This window comes from Phaseolus vulgaris, chromosome 8, assembly GCF_000499845.2.
Source record: "Phaseolus vulgaris cultivar G19833 chromosome 8, P. vulgaris v2.0, whole genome shotgun sequence".
In the NCBI taxonomy this organism is placed as follows: domain Eukaryota; kingdom Viridiplantae; phylum Streptophyta; class Magnoliopsida; order Fabales; family Fabaceae; genus Phaseolus; species Phaseolus vulgaris.
In genome coordinates, this window is record NC_023752.2 from 52,300,831 (window position 1) to 52,313,193 (window position 12,363).

The 12,363-nt window shown below is 32.2% G+C and overlaps 1 protein-coding gene across 1 annotated transcript; it reads left to right on the forward strand.

Moving 5' to 3' along the window:
* Positions 1–7,711: 7,711 nt before the first annotated feature.
* LOC137824190 (rhodanese-like domain-containing protein 7) lies at positions 7,712–12,140 on the forward strand. Its single transcript, XM_068629674.1, has 5 exons — positions 7,712–8,115; positions 9,191–9,442; positions 9,537–9,635; positions 10,182–10,475; positions 11,571–12,140. The coding sequence occupies exons 1-5, from the start codon at positions 7,720–7,722 to the stop codon at positions 11,949–11,951; spliced, it is 1,422 nt and encodes a 473-aa protein (XP_068485775.1). The 5' UTR covers positions 7,712–7,719; the 3' UTR covers positions 11,952–12,140.
* The last annotated feature ends 223 nt before the right edge of the window (positions 12,141–12,363 follow it).

The following is a 12,363-nucleotide window of genomic DNA, read 5'->3' on the forward strand; positions in this document are numbered from 1 at the left end:
ACGTTGAAAATAATAAAGAATAGTATTATAATTGTTCTTTAATAATACACTTTGTATATATTTCGAATAAAATGGGTACATGCAATAAATGAGTATAATAAAATGGGTACATTTAATAAATAAGTATAAATAAAATGGGTACATTTAAAAAATGAAGATTATATTGATTAATTTTGATAATATATTATTTTAGTAAGTATATTATAATCCAAAAAAAGTATCAACATTATTTCTTTTGTTCTGGTTTGCAATTGAATTCAAAATTAGGTTTGTAATAATGTTTGGTACAACAAAGGAATCTTAAAGAAAAACAAAGAAATAAAAGACATTAGGACTACTTTATTTGCATAGGTTCTTGATGGTTCAAGTTTATTTTTTCTAAAATATATGTCAACTCGGTTTTGTATACGTTGCTTCTAAATTTTGATCTTACTATTCTTTGATAAAATAATTCATATTTTAATCATACAATTTTTTAAAAATTAATGTATATTATTTAAATAGTAAAATAAATTTTTAAATACAACAATTTTAAAAGTGTAATGCATATCTTTTTAATATTAATTAAATCTCAATTGAATAAATGAAATATGATAAAAAAAATTATTGTAATTATTCACTATTTGAAGTAATGTCAGTGTCTAAATTGTTCTTTCGTATTTGATACTTTTGCTTGTTTCTTTATTTGAAGTCTCAATTCTAGGGGAGGCTAAAACGGTTTAACCAAAACTGGTTGTGTACTTATTCTATCTATGAGTGGTTGGTGTACTTGTTGTAATCAAGTGTTTTGATTAGTTGAATCTCTTTGAGTAGTTTTTGTAAGGAAGTACTGGATGTAATATGTGAGTTTGGGTGAACCAGTATCAAATTTGTTTGTGTTACTTGTGTACTAGTCTATTTATCAGTGAGAAGATTCAAGGCTCCATTCAATCCTTCTTCTACAACCAATTGTTTTTAAGCTTCAATCAAATAAAAGGAGGCATAATGAGAAAAAAATGTCCTATGACTGCCCCAATGAAAACCTTAATCCACTCAATTTTCTCCAAAATTCAAGCAGACTGGTGAATAATCAATTAGGTGTCTTAAGTGTGGACAAGATCATTATGCTTAAGATTTTCATCTTAAACAATACCAAAACTAGACTATTCAACAATGCAAAATGATAAAGTGGCATAGATTGTTCTAAGAAAGCGTGCATATAATTATTTATTCATGAGACACATAGTAGAATTTTTTATCTGTTAATTGAACCTTTATCAAACTTTTAACAAATTCGAAAAAACAGTAGAGGTACTAATTGTGGCAATAACCTAGTATTATTTGGCTACTCAATTTTCTTCCCAAGTAGTAATGAGAGTAAAATTAATGCAAGCAATCAAAGTACCTATGTTCGCACCTCCGCTCACACTACCTTCTACTCCTACACCGTTAATGCCTACACCAGCACCACGACGACCACCCGCAACTTCCTCCTCCTCTTCCAATGGCTCTATGTATTAAGGTGATTAAAAAACTTACCCACTCCAATACCTAAAAGCTAACAATAACTTTGAAGCTTGAAGAAGAGCAAAGTGAGAAAATTCTTTTACAACAATAATAATATTGACTAATTTATTCTTATTTTAAAATAAAGCAATTGTTCAACTATTCTAATTCTTTTTGGATTAAATTGTTTTAGTTTAAATGAATTGTGTATTTTTTTTTATAATCTCTAAACGGACAAAAATGTGAAATTATCTATTAAATAAGCTTTAATATATTTTGAATTTGTATTTAATTCAACGCTAAATAAATGATATCAAAAGTTTTCGGTTACTCTAACATTTAAAAAATTTAGATTTAAAAGTAATAATTTATTTTGAATTTTTAGTTCAAATAATAACATAATATTAAAGTATTATTATTATTATTAAAATAAACAATTACATTTAACAATTGAAAACAAATCGGTGGCTAAAAAGTAAACATATTCAGTGGTTGATTTAGTGGCAGAAATAAGCAGTTACATTTAGCAGTCGAAAGCAAATCAGTGGCTAAAAAATAAACAAATTTGGTGGCTGATTCGGTCGCAGATATATTTTTTCGAATTTATTCAAAACAACCACCACTTTAACAATCAATGGTTTTGTCACTCTCATGTTCAGTCATTGATTCCGTCGTTAAACTAACTAACCTCATTAATAATTCATTCGGTCACAGATTTGACATTGAGGGTATTCATTGGCTATTTCAATCGTAAATTGCGACCACTCATTTTCGGTCACTGAATTCGGTGACTAAAATATTATTTTCTTGTAGTGATTAAAGGTAAAACTTTAATCTTAGAAAAAAAATCATTCATTTATTTTTAATGATTGTGTTCAACACCTTGACTTGTCATTCTCCTTTCTAGATATTAGTTTGGTTGTTTTGACCCCGAGTAAATATGTAATTACCAATAAAGTATGTCTACATTGTCATTTGTTCATTGAAAATAAGAAATTTATTGTAAGTTTAATTTTTATACCTTTGTCAAAATTGGATGTAGTTTTAGTTATGAACCGATTATCTTTCTAAATTGTGTAGAGAAGTCTGTAGTATTTTCTAATTTTAAGGATATTTTGAATTCATTTACCAACTTAATAAGTGAGCTTTTAGAAAATGAATTTCAAGATATTTGTTATTATATTGTATGGAAGTGAAACGAAGTTAATTTAAAAATTTATAGTAGTTGTTCAAAATTTTATTGAAGTTTTTTCGATGATATTCGTGATTTACAATCCTATAAAGAGATCAAATTTTTAATAGATTTGATGTTTGAAACTGGACCAATTTCAATAGCATCATATAAGATGTCATCTTTTGAACTAGAAGAACTGAAGAAACAACTGGAAAAATCACTTGAAAAATAATTCAATCACCTTGGGGATCTCCTATTTTATTAGTTAAAAAGAAAAATGAAAGTTTTAGGTTGTGTGTAGATTATCGTCAGTTAAATAAATTCACTATAAAAAATAAATGCACTTTCTCTATGATAGATGATATGATGGACCGATTAAGAGAAACATATGCATTATTGATAAGTGCCATGATTTAGTGATATTTTATGAAAAAGATAGGCACTTATGAATTTTAATTATTGATATAGTTATAATCCAACCTTAAATTTAGGAATTTGAATATTTTTACTTATTTTTGGATTATGAGATGATTAAGAACTATTTATTCCCAAGTTTGTGCTAATTTCAGGAATTTAGGGGAAGATGGAGATAAAGAGCTAAATGAGGAATAGAAAAGTTAGAGACAAGGAGTAAAGACAAAGTTGTGGCATTCAAAATTCGCCAAGAACTCGCCCAAATGAGTTTACTCCATAGGCAAAACTTGCTCTATGGAGCAAACTCGCCAAGGACTCGCCCATGCTCACCTAAGACTTTCTTAGAACTCTCTCAGGCTTGCTTAAGCGAGTTTCTCCAGTGAAGTTGGTTTTTATTCTCGTGAAACTCACTTAAGCAAGCAATATCTCGCTTGAGCGAGATGCCACTTAACCTACATAAAGGAGGTCGTCGTTAAGGAGAAACATTCTGGATCTTTTTTTCTTACTTTCAATGCTTGTAATGACCAATATGAATGGCTAAGTCTTCCATTTGGGATTGAAAGTATTTTGTTCAAACTCTTATGTATTGAGGTCATAATTATTTATAATATTTTGTTCTTGATTGATATTGGTATTATCATTTTATTCTTAAAGCTTGAATCTTTATTCATAATTTTGATCATTAGATTTGACTGAAAAGTACTTATGAGTATCTGACCTAAATGATAACGTTTAACATATTTGAATGATAAGAATAGATTTGAAATGTTAACATATGTTTGTAATGATAAAAATATTTTTATAAATATGTGAGGAATCAATATTTAGGAGACAATCTTAATAATTTTATATGCGAAGAATCAATATGAATGATTTTTATATGTGCATCAATGTCAATTAAGTTAGAATGTTATATGTTTTTATTCGTTGAAAATACAAACGAGTGAGAAGAATTAATCCCAATCCCAAATTTCTCAATTTCAATTATCTTAATCGTTTACTTTGTTTTCATTTAATTTATCACATAAATTTATGATACCTATAACCTTTCAATCAAACTTTGGCACATCTTTTGATATTTAGTGAATATTATACCTTGAGATTTTAAAATAATTGGTTCCTTATGGGTTCAATATTTGTCTTTAGGGACAATTTATTATTTCTGACTCGATATACTTGTCGAAATAAGTCATCAATTATCTAACATAGATTTAAGGTCAAAGTATTATCAATTTAGGGTAAAGGCAAAAAAAATACAAAAAAATGTATTAAAGAATTAAGTATGGACATTATGAATATTAAGTGATGCCTTTTGGTGTGACCATACTTCTACAGTATTCATGGATTATATGAATAAGATATTTTGTCTATTTTTAGATAATTTTGTAGTTGTTTTCATAGATGACATTTGTTGAACTTTTGGCAAGCATATTAAAATCAATTGCAGTATAATAGTTTAATAGGTAAGAGTTTTGAACCCATGAAAAACAAATTTAATTCAAATTCAAAGTTTTATTACCCAAAGTATATATATAGAGAGAATAATGATGTTCATGAAGGATTGATGGTGAAAAGAACTAAATTGCATCTAAAAGTGTAAAGAGTAACATCATAATTTAATTAAAGAGATAAGTGAGCAAAACTGGGATTGAATTTCATCTATCTCATTCGTTTGTATTTTGAATAGTGAGATATATAACATTCAAAACTAAGTCATTTATATTAATTCCTCATATCGATTCATCCAGATACAGAAGAAAGAGTTCTACTTCTCTATTGATTCAAACGTTCTACCTACGAGATAGGGATAGAGAAAGAGGAAAAAACCGAGGATTTCACATAGTACTTTTGATCGAAAAATCGATCTGATTTTTTTCATACTTTTCGCTTAATGATGAAATGAGTCAGATTCTATAGGACCAAACCTTGTGGGAGTTAAGAAATGATGAAAGAAAAGAAAAAAAAAAGAAAGTAAATAAAAATGAAGTAGAAGAGTCATGATTTCAAACGAAAAAATTTAAACTTGATTGAAAAGGATCTTTTTGATTATGATTGATCGCGAAAGATTTCTTGTTCTTATTAGAAGATTGTGATTGGATCGACATATGTTTGGTAAAAAGAAAGAAAAAATCTTCTTCTTTTAGAAGAATTAAAAGGAAAGTGTTCAATTGGAACATGAAAACGTGACTGAATTGGTCTTAGTTACTCTTCAGAACGGAATAGAAGAAGAGGAGAGATTCTCAATCCGAACTAGGAAACAGATCTTAAGCTAATCGATTCTTACACAAGCGAGAAGAGTAGTTCATCATGAAGAAAATTATTCTCGCTCAAACGAACCAAACAGACCAATTCTCGTTTGAGCAAGAATGGCACTAAAAATATTCACTCTTTGGGCAACTCTCGCTTAAGCGAGTTGATTCTTGCCCAGACATGAATGCCTTTACAAGTCACCTTTTCTTTTGAACAATTCTTGCTCACACAATCCTTTTCTAGCTTGAGCGAAAATTTCATTGAGAAACCTCATTCTTTGGATACTTTTAACTTGAGCGAGCAATTGGAAGAAGCTTCATCTTTGTTCCATTTTCTTGATTTCTTCACAAGTCTTTCATTCATTTCCTTCATCCATCCTTGATTTACTGAAACTTGTACAAAAAATGGCATCAAATGTCTCTATTAGGCAATTGCAGCTGTCTACATGTGCTTAACCTATTATATCCTGAGAATAACAAGATCCACTCAAATGGATGAGCCTCCTTGTGGTGGTCCTATAGGGTAAATCAAATGATGGATAATACAAGATTATCAAGTTGGAATTGAAATGTTGTAAGTGCAGATAATGTAGTCCTTTGTCTGTAGTCTCGTAGCTAGACCTCACAAGACTTCCTAAACTTGATAAGTTTGTTTATGAGCCCTAACTTATTTATCTTCCTTCCATGAGACATAAACTTCAGCTCGTCACAATCTTACAATTTCTAATAACAATTTATGTATTTAAAATGCATAACATAGATAACTTAATTTATATCCACATAATTTCATGCCACTTTATCCCATAGCCGATAAGCAAAGCAATATGTCTCTCATAATTTAGGAGTAATGAGGTATCCAGAGGCCCTCCTAGATATGTATCATCCTCCACCACCTAAGGTTTCTCGACCTCAAAATTCTCCTCTTTGTGTTCCTCCTCATGAATGAAACTAGGTCCCTATGTTCTTTTTATCTTACGAAGGCAGTTAATCTCACATGATCAAAATGATAACTATCTTTTCATGTTCTAACCATGTTTATTTGCAAATACACAAACAAAAAATATGAATATCATTAACTAAAGTCGTAATATAAACTTAAAAGAAAAAACCTTGAAAAAATTATCTAAAAACATGTTTCAATTTAGACAATTTGAAACATATTCCAAAATACTATACTACTATCTCATTGTTGTTTTTGAAAAAAAAAAAGGTAAATTCACTTTTTTTTACGTCATGAATTCTAGAAAAATCTTAGATTGGTTATTTCAGAAACCTCATGGATTGTTCTTTCTAGAATTAGTGCATTGTTAATGTTTTGAATTGTACATTCTGGAAATGTGTTCTAGAATGACCAATCTAAAACATGTTATAAGATCTAAAAACATGTTTAAGAATGAATCCAAAACCTAACAATCTAAATTATCTATTCTTTCGCGGAAACAACAATGAAGTAGCAGTACAACTATCACAATCTTAACTTGTCAATTTTAGGTGTTAGAAAAAAAAACAATATGTACTACAACGACGACACTACGTTATGGTGTGTAGTGATAGTGGAAATCAATGTAATCGTGCAAAGTAAAAACACAACGAAGTATTAAGTTTCAAGCTAAATTCTAAGTCAAAAGTATTTTGGTCTTTTTGCCTTTTCAATGGGGGTGTAAGTAGTAATTATGGGATGCAGGAAGAAAAAGGCGGGAGTATTTGCCCACGGCTTCTTCTTCCTGCACCCCTACATTTTTCTTCTTGCACCCACAATTTTCTAAATCCCGAAATTGGCCTTAATATTTTATTTGAAAAAGGACACCGTGGTTACCGGAAATAGAAATCTGGGAGTGTGCTACGGATTCAGCAATCCAGAATTGAATTTTTTTTCGGATGAGGGGGTGTTTCAGAAGCAATTTTTGCATAAATTATTGATTTTCAGATTGTTGAATCCGAAAGTCTAATTCTATTACGGATTCATGGATCCAGAATGCTTTTTTTTTAAATTATGGATTTTTAAATCCGGAATGCATATTTCTGTTACGGATTGGTAGATCCAGAATGTTTTTTTTGAATGATGCATATTTTGAATTATGGATTGATGGATCCGAAATTTTACCGGAAGTGTCAATCTGAAATTTTTCCGGATTCCATAATCCATAATGCAAAAAATAAATACAGTTCAAGTGCATTTTAGGGTTTTTAAAGAATAATAGGGACAATTTGGTCTTTGCATAACATTGTGGGGCTGCAGGAAGAAAAATGTAGAGGTGCAGGAAGAAACTGCCTTTGCCCACAAGTAATAGGAAGCCCATGTAGAGAAAACAATCAATTGGGCCCGGGCCGGGGACCCGGATCGTACTTTTGGGTTGAAAAGCTTGGCTTGGTTATTTTCCATACAAAATAACTGAAATGGAAGCATATCCAAACGCGGCCTCCATGCTGAGAAGCAGAACTACAATACCTCCTCCTCCACCGTTACTCGCTCTCAGTGCAAGGCTTCCGTCACCGTCACCGTCACCGTTACTGTCACCCTCCGTTACCCTCTCGAAACCCACACTATCGTGTTCAGGAACCCCGAAACCCTCGCTCCACCGTTTTTCTCTCTTCTCCCATTCTCACACTCTTCAAACCATGACGCTCTCCAAGTGCTTCTCTCACACTGGGCCCACCGTCCCCATTCCGGAGCCACCAGGATCCGAACCCCAACCCGATTCTCCTCTCGTGGTGGTTTCCTTCTACAAATTTGCGGATTTTCCCGATCATACTCTCATGCGAAACCCCTTGAAGCAACTCTGTCAACGCCTGGTACTCACTTTCTCGGTTCATTCTTTTAGCAGATTAGCGGATTAAGATATATGCGGTAGTTTGATTTGATAGCTAACTATTTCCTGCATAAATTATTTTTGCACACTCTTTTAGACTTTAGATAAACTTGTTCAGAGAAGAAAATCTAAAGGTAAAATGCGTTGATGTCATCTATAAGCTGAAATCAACTATTCATTAGGCTTTTGGAAGTTAAACATAAATTATGTGAGATCACCTCGGAAAAAGGCTATGCTTTGGACTAACTTCTCTATAAGCACTTTTAGAAAAGAAAATATAAGAACGAAAGAAAAGTGTAATTTAGTTTTTTCATAAGCTAAAAAATTAACTTGTAAGTTAAAAAGCAAAAACAAAAAAAAATATGAAAGAACTTCTACAAATTAACTTAGAAATTCATTTCATTTTCTCTCAGGAATATCTATGCAGAAGTTTGTCCAAACATGTCCTAAGATGTAGACAAATTCATTTTAGCTTATGTAACGAGCTGAATTTATTTTACCTTATTTTCTTTTCTTACAAGCGTTTCTAGATAAATTTATCTAAAATTCCTATAAGGTTATCTTAGCCTAACTTTAATTGTAGTTTGCAGGCATTTTCTTTAACTACACAATTTTTAAAAATGTTAAAATTTAGTTTTCGTACGTAAAATGGAATTTTAACAAGGTCAAATATACAAAAATAAATGCTAGTTTGTGATGGTTGTTAGAGAAGCTTTTTAACTCTTGTGTGAGTAATGTGTCCAGAGGAGAGAAGTGGGAAAATACTAAGAACCTCTGATTGAAAGACTAAGGAGAGTGAGTCGCTCTCTTGAATATGATAATCTATAACATGAGAGTTGATTTAACATGAAGTGGCATACTTGATATTTTCATCGAAGTGGCACATCAACTTCAAAGCAGAATTAGTTAGTTTCAGTTATACTTAATAATACAGAACCTTGTCCCCTTTAGTATTTATGTGTATGCCAGTGGTGTAATGTTCATTACAACGACTTTTATGCAAATTGTTCACTTGGTTTTGTTGAGATGTGGTGTCTCACCCATCTGATGCTACTCAGCGTGTTTCAGGTGGAATTATTCTTGCGCCTGAAGGGATCAATGGCAGCATATGTGGGTCTCGGGAGTCAGTGGAGGACGTTCTGGCATTTGTGGAAGGCAATGATCGATTGAAGGGGCTAAGGCGAGTGGAATCACCTGTCAGTCCTGAGGAAGAGGCCATCCATCATGGGCATAGTGCTGCTTCTCCTCTTGCTGCTGGGGAAGATGCGCCCTTCCGATGGGATCATGTGAGGGTCAAGTTGAAGAAAGAGGTGTGTGTGCAATGCCATAAGAATGGACTCCTTTTTCAAATTTAACATGTATGCAAATAACTTACAGACTTTTGTTTTTGCGACATGTTTACAGATTGTTACTCTTGGGATGCCTACTGTGTCGCCTATTGAAAGGGTTGGAAAGTATGTTGGCCCAGAAGAGTGGAATGCTTTGATCAATGATCCAGATACAGTGAGTTGCTATCGTTCTCATATCTGCATTATGAGGATTTGTCTTTTATGTGATCTTATAAGCTATGGGGACTTAATTTATTAAAATGTACAGCTTCAATTTCTTGAGAAAATTGAATCAAGCTGCTCCAACATTGAACATATTAAATATCTGTTTGTTTTCCATTGCTGGAGACAAGTCTAATACGGCTTTAAAGTTAGACTATGGGTTTTATAGCTAAAAGGGTGAAAAGGTATTGTAATATACAAACAAATTTAAATGGAGTTTTAACATATTATATTTATGGGTATCTTCATCATTTATTTTAAAAGGATATGCGGAGAATTTGTATAAATTTTACTTCTAAAAAGTTGTAATTTCTGTCTGTCACCTCTGCATGTTAGGATTGCAAATTGTACGCAATGTGCAGTTAGATAAAAGTTTCGATAATCCTGAGAACTGCTGTAGTTAATTCTATGTATTGCAAGTTGGGAAGTAGACGACATGTTATTGCTGTTGTACATGACAGAATGTGAATTTTCATTGTTGTAACATTCTCATGTGCAGGTGGTTATTGATGTGCGTAATAACTATGAAACCAGAATTGGAAAGTTTAAAGGAGCAGTTGATCCATGTACTACATCATTTCGTGAATTCCCGTCTTGGGTAGAGGAGCATTTCCAGCTTAGCGAAACAGATGATGGTGAGCATCCAAAAGTTGAGGTAAACAATTCAGTCCAACCTGCTGAAAAAGAAATGGAGAATCAAAAACAACATATGCCACGTGTTGCAATGTATTGCACTGGAGGTATTCGTTGTGAGAAAGCTACAAGTCTACTTCTCAGCAAAGGTTTCAAAGAGGTGATTCTCTCCTTAAATTTTACTGTTTGGTTCAAACAAAATAGTTGAGTTATGAAAAGTCATTTGACCTTTATTTTCATCCTCTTTATCTATCAAAAATTGACATGATTTTCATTTGAGAATTCTTGATCACGATATATTAATGGGGTGTGTTTGTTTGTGCTAAAAAAGGTGATTGCTAAAAAGTGATTTATTCTTAAGTGATTTTTATATAAGCAGAAATTGATATGTTTGTTTACGGTAAAAAATGTACTTTTTAAAAATCTTCTCTCTTCTACCTCGTATTAACTCCAAATTGTTACTTAAAAAAAAGCATAATTTTTTTTTCTGCTTCTGTTTTTTAAAGTAAGTTTATCCAAATATGTTAAGAGTCATAATAAGTAATTATTTTATTAAGAAAGCTTTTTTTCCTATTTTTTTTATATAAACAGACCCAATATCTCTAGGGATTCTTGGTTCGGTTTGGAACATGTCAATGTTAAAACCTATAAAAAAGGTAAAGTGAAGAACCGATGTTAATCTTATTTGTGTTTGAAATCTGGTCAAATCACTAATAGGTTCCAGTCTTTCATATAATAAGGTTATGGTGAATGTTGGGATTGAAGCAATTTGTCATAATAAAATCTGTTTTTTTAACAAAGTAATACATTTTTGTTAAACTGAAATGATTTTGACGTACTTTTTGTTCTACCTCTAATATTATTAATACTTGAAACTTAAAAACAATTGCTAAAAGCAGGGATAGGTGCCCTTCCATGTATCCACGCTATCTTCTGGCCCATTATTTCTTTCCATGGTAAGGCATTATGACGAGATTGTGTGCAAAACCGACTGTCTTGAGGTAGTGGAGCTTATCAATGATTTGAACTAAAATCTCCATCCCGTGACCAAACAAGCAGATCTCATATCATATATGCCGCGTTATGTTTCAAAAATTAGTTTACTGTTTACATACACAGACTTTTGTTGATATTTGGTAAACAAGTAATAGTGATATTACTGCTGCTTTGATTATGAGCTTTACCAGCTCTAGATTCAATTTAGTTACTGTCATATAATATGATTTTGTCATAATTCTATTAAAAAACATCCCAGGTTTATCACCTGGAAGGTGGAATTCTAAAATATCTTGAAGAGGTTCCAGAGACAGAGAGCCTCTGGGAAGGGGAGTGCTTTGTTTTCGACAAACGCGTCTCTGTGGAGCATGGCCTGGTGCCAGGAAATTTCAAACTCTGCTACGGTTGTAAACAGCCCGTGAGTGATGCTGACATGGAGGCCCCAGAGTTTGAATATGGAGTTTCCTGTCCTCACTGTTTTGCACAGAAATCTGATGAAGAGAAGGAGAGAGCTCGTGCTCGACAAACACAATTTGAGAGATGGGGAATCATAGGTGGTCCAGACAAGGGTCGCCGCCCAACTACTCAAGAACCGGAAAGTGCTGGCAGGAATCCAAACCAGCTTTCACGTTCTATTTAACTAGTCAGTCAGACAAGGAAAGATGAGATTGCTTCTTTCCTATCCATTTTGAACAAATGTTTGTCCTACTCTTCTGCTCCTTGAATTTATTTGGAGTGCATGAAACTATAGATGTATTAGCTTTTAAATATGATTTCCTTCTATAAGAACCATCTGGTGTCTGTCTTATAAAGGGCACCACATTTTTTACATTCAGTGTGTATTGTTGTAACACAATGGCAAGGCTAGAAAATTTTGTTCTTCACAATCTTTACTCTGTTGTTTGAGTAAAATGTTGTGAAACCACTAATTTTGTATACCAATTCACTTTCCAAAAAAACTTCATAAATTTGATATATGATCGACGTAACGGATTACTTGACAATTTCTGCATAATAAGTGGTGTATTCAAATTAAACTGTCAATGTTCTAC